This window comes from Eimeria mitis, genomic scaffold (assembly GCF_000499745.2).
Source record: "Eimeria mitis Houghton genomic scaffold, Emh_scaff1204, whole genome shotgun sequence".
In the NCBI taxonomy this organism is placed as follows: Eukaryota; Apicomplexa; class Conoidasida; order Eucoccidiorida; family Eimeriidae; genus Eimeria; species Eimeria mitis.
Window position 1 is genome coordinate 4334 of NW_013568194.1, and position 838 is coordinate 5171.

The following is an 838-nucleotide window of genomic DNA, read 5'->3' on the forward strand; positions in this document are numbered from 1 at the left end:
AGTAGCGCTTCAGCAGGTCGCTTCCAGCCAGGCGGGAGGAGACGATCCCCTATATAACAAAAGCAAAAAACGAGCTACAGCAGCTAAAAAATAACTGCAGCAGCAGCAGCAGCAGCAGCAGCAGCAGCAGCTCGCGCTGCTGGGGGCCCCACAGTACCCTTAGGCACTGGCCGACGGGGCCACCGCTGCAGCAGTTTGCGATAAAAGTAGAGAAGAAAAGTGTATTGGGATGAACTGAGAGCTTTATATAATATTATTTCCATTAAAATTCAGGGTTTAGGGTTTAGGGTTTAGGGTTTAGGGTTTAGGGTTTTGGTGTGCACGCCCCGACAGTGGTCTGCGTGCTGCGCCTTCACAGCAGCGGCTTCTCTTCAGGTGTATGTACACCTCAGTTCTTCTGCTGCAGTTTTATTTATGGATATTTTCTCTCCTCATTTTCGTATCGAGAAGCTATTCAATAGCAGCAGCATTCCCGCTGCTGCAGCAGCAGCAGCTGTCCAGCGAGCGACGCGAGACCAGCAGCAGCTGCAGCAGCAACAGCAGCAGCAACAGTAGCAGCAGCAGCAGCAACGAAAGCAGCAGCAGCAATCCCACTGCACACTCGTTGATGTCTTCCAATTGAAACGGCGCTCTGGCTGAACCCAGCTGCTGCCGGTGGGTCAAGACAGCAGCAGCAACAGCAGCAGCAGCAGCAGCAGCAACAGCATCAGCAGCAGTGACAACGACAGCAGCAACAGCAACAACAACAACTGCAGCTACAACAACAGTAACGACAGCAGCTGCCACACCACTTCCTCCTATCCCGGTGCCGACACTGCTGCAGGGGGCCAGTTGCAGC

At 53.6% G+C, this 838-nt stretch overlaps 1 protein-coding gene across 1 annotated transcript in view; it reads left to right on the top strand.

Moving 5' to 3' along the window:
• EMH_0031830 (uncharacterized protein) overlaps positions 1–838 on the top strand; it is a gene marked incomplete at both ends in the record, with an annotated part of 10325 nt that overhangs the window by 2480 nt on the left and 7007 nt on the right. The window contains one exon of the mRNA XM_013494570.1: positions 665–805. Within this exon, the coding sequence (XP_013350024.1) occupies positions 665–805 (141 nt within the window). The remainder of the gene's footprint in view (positions 1–664; positions 806–838) is intronic.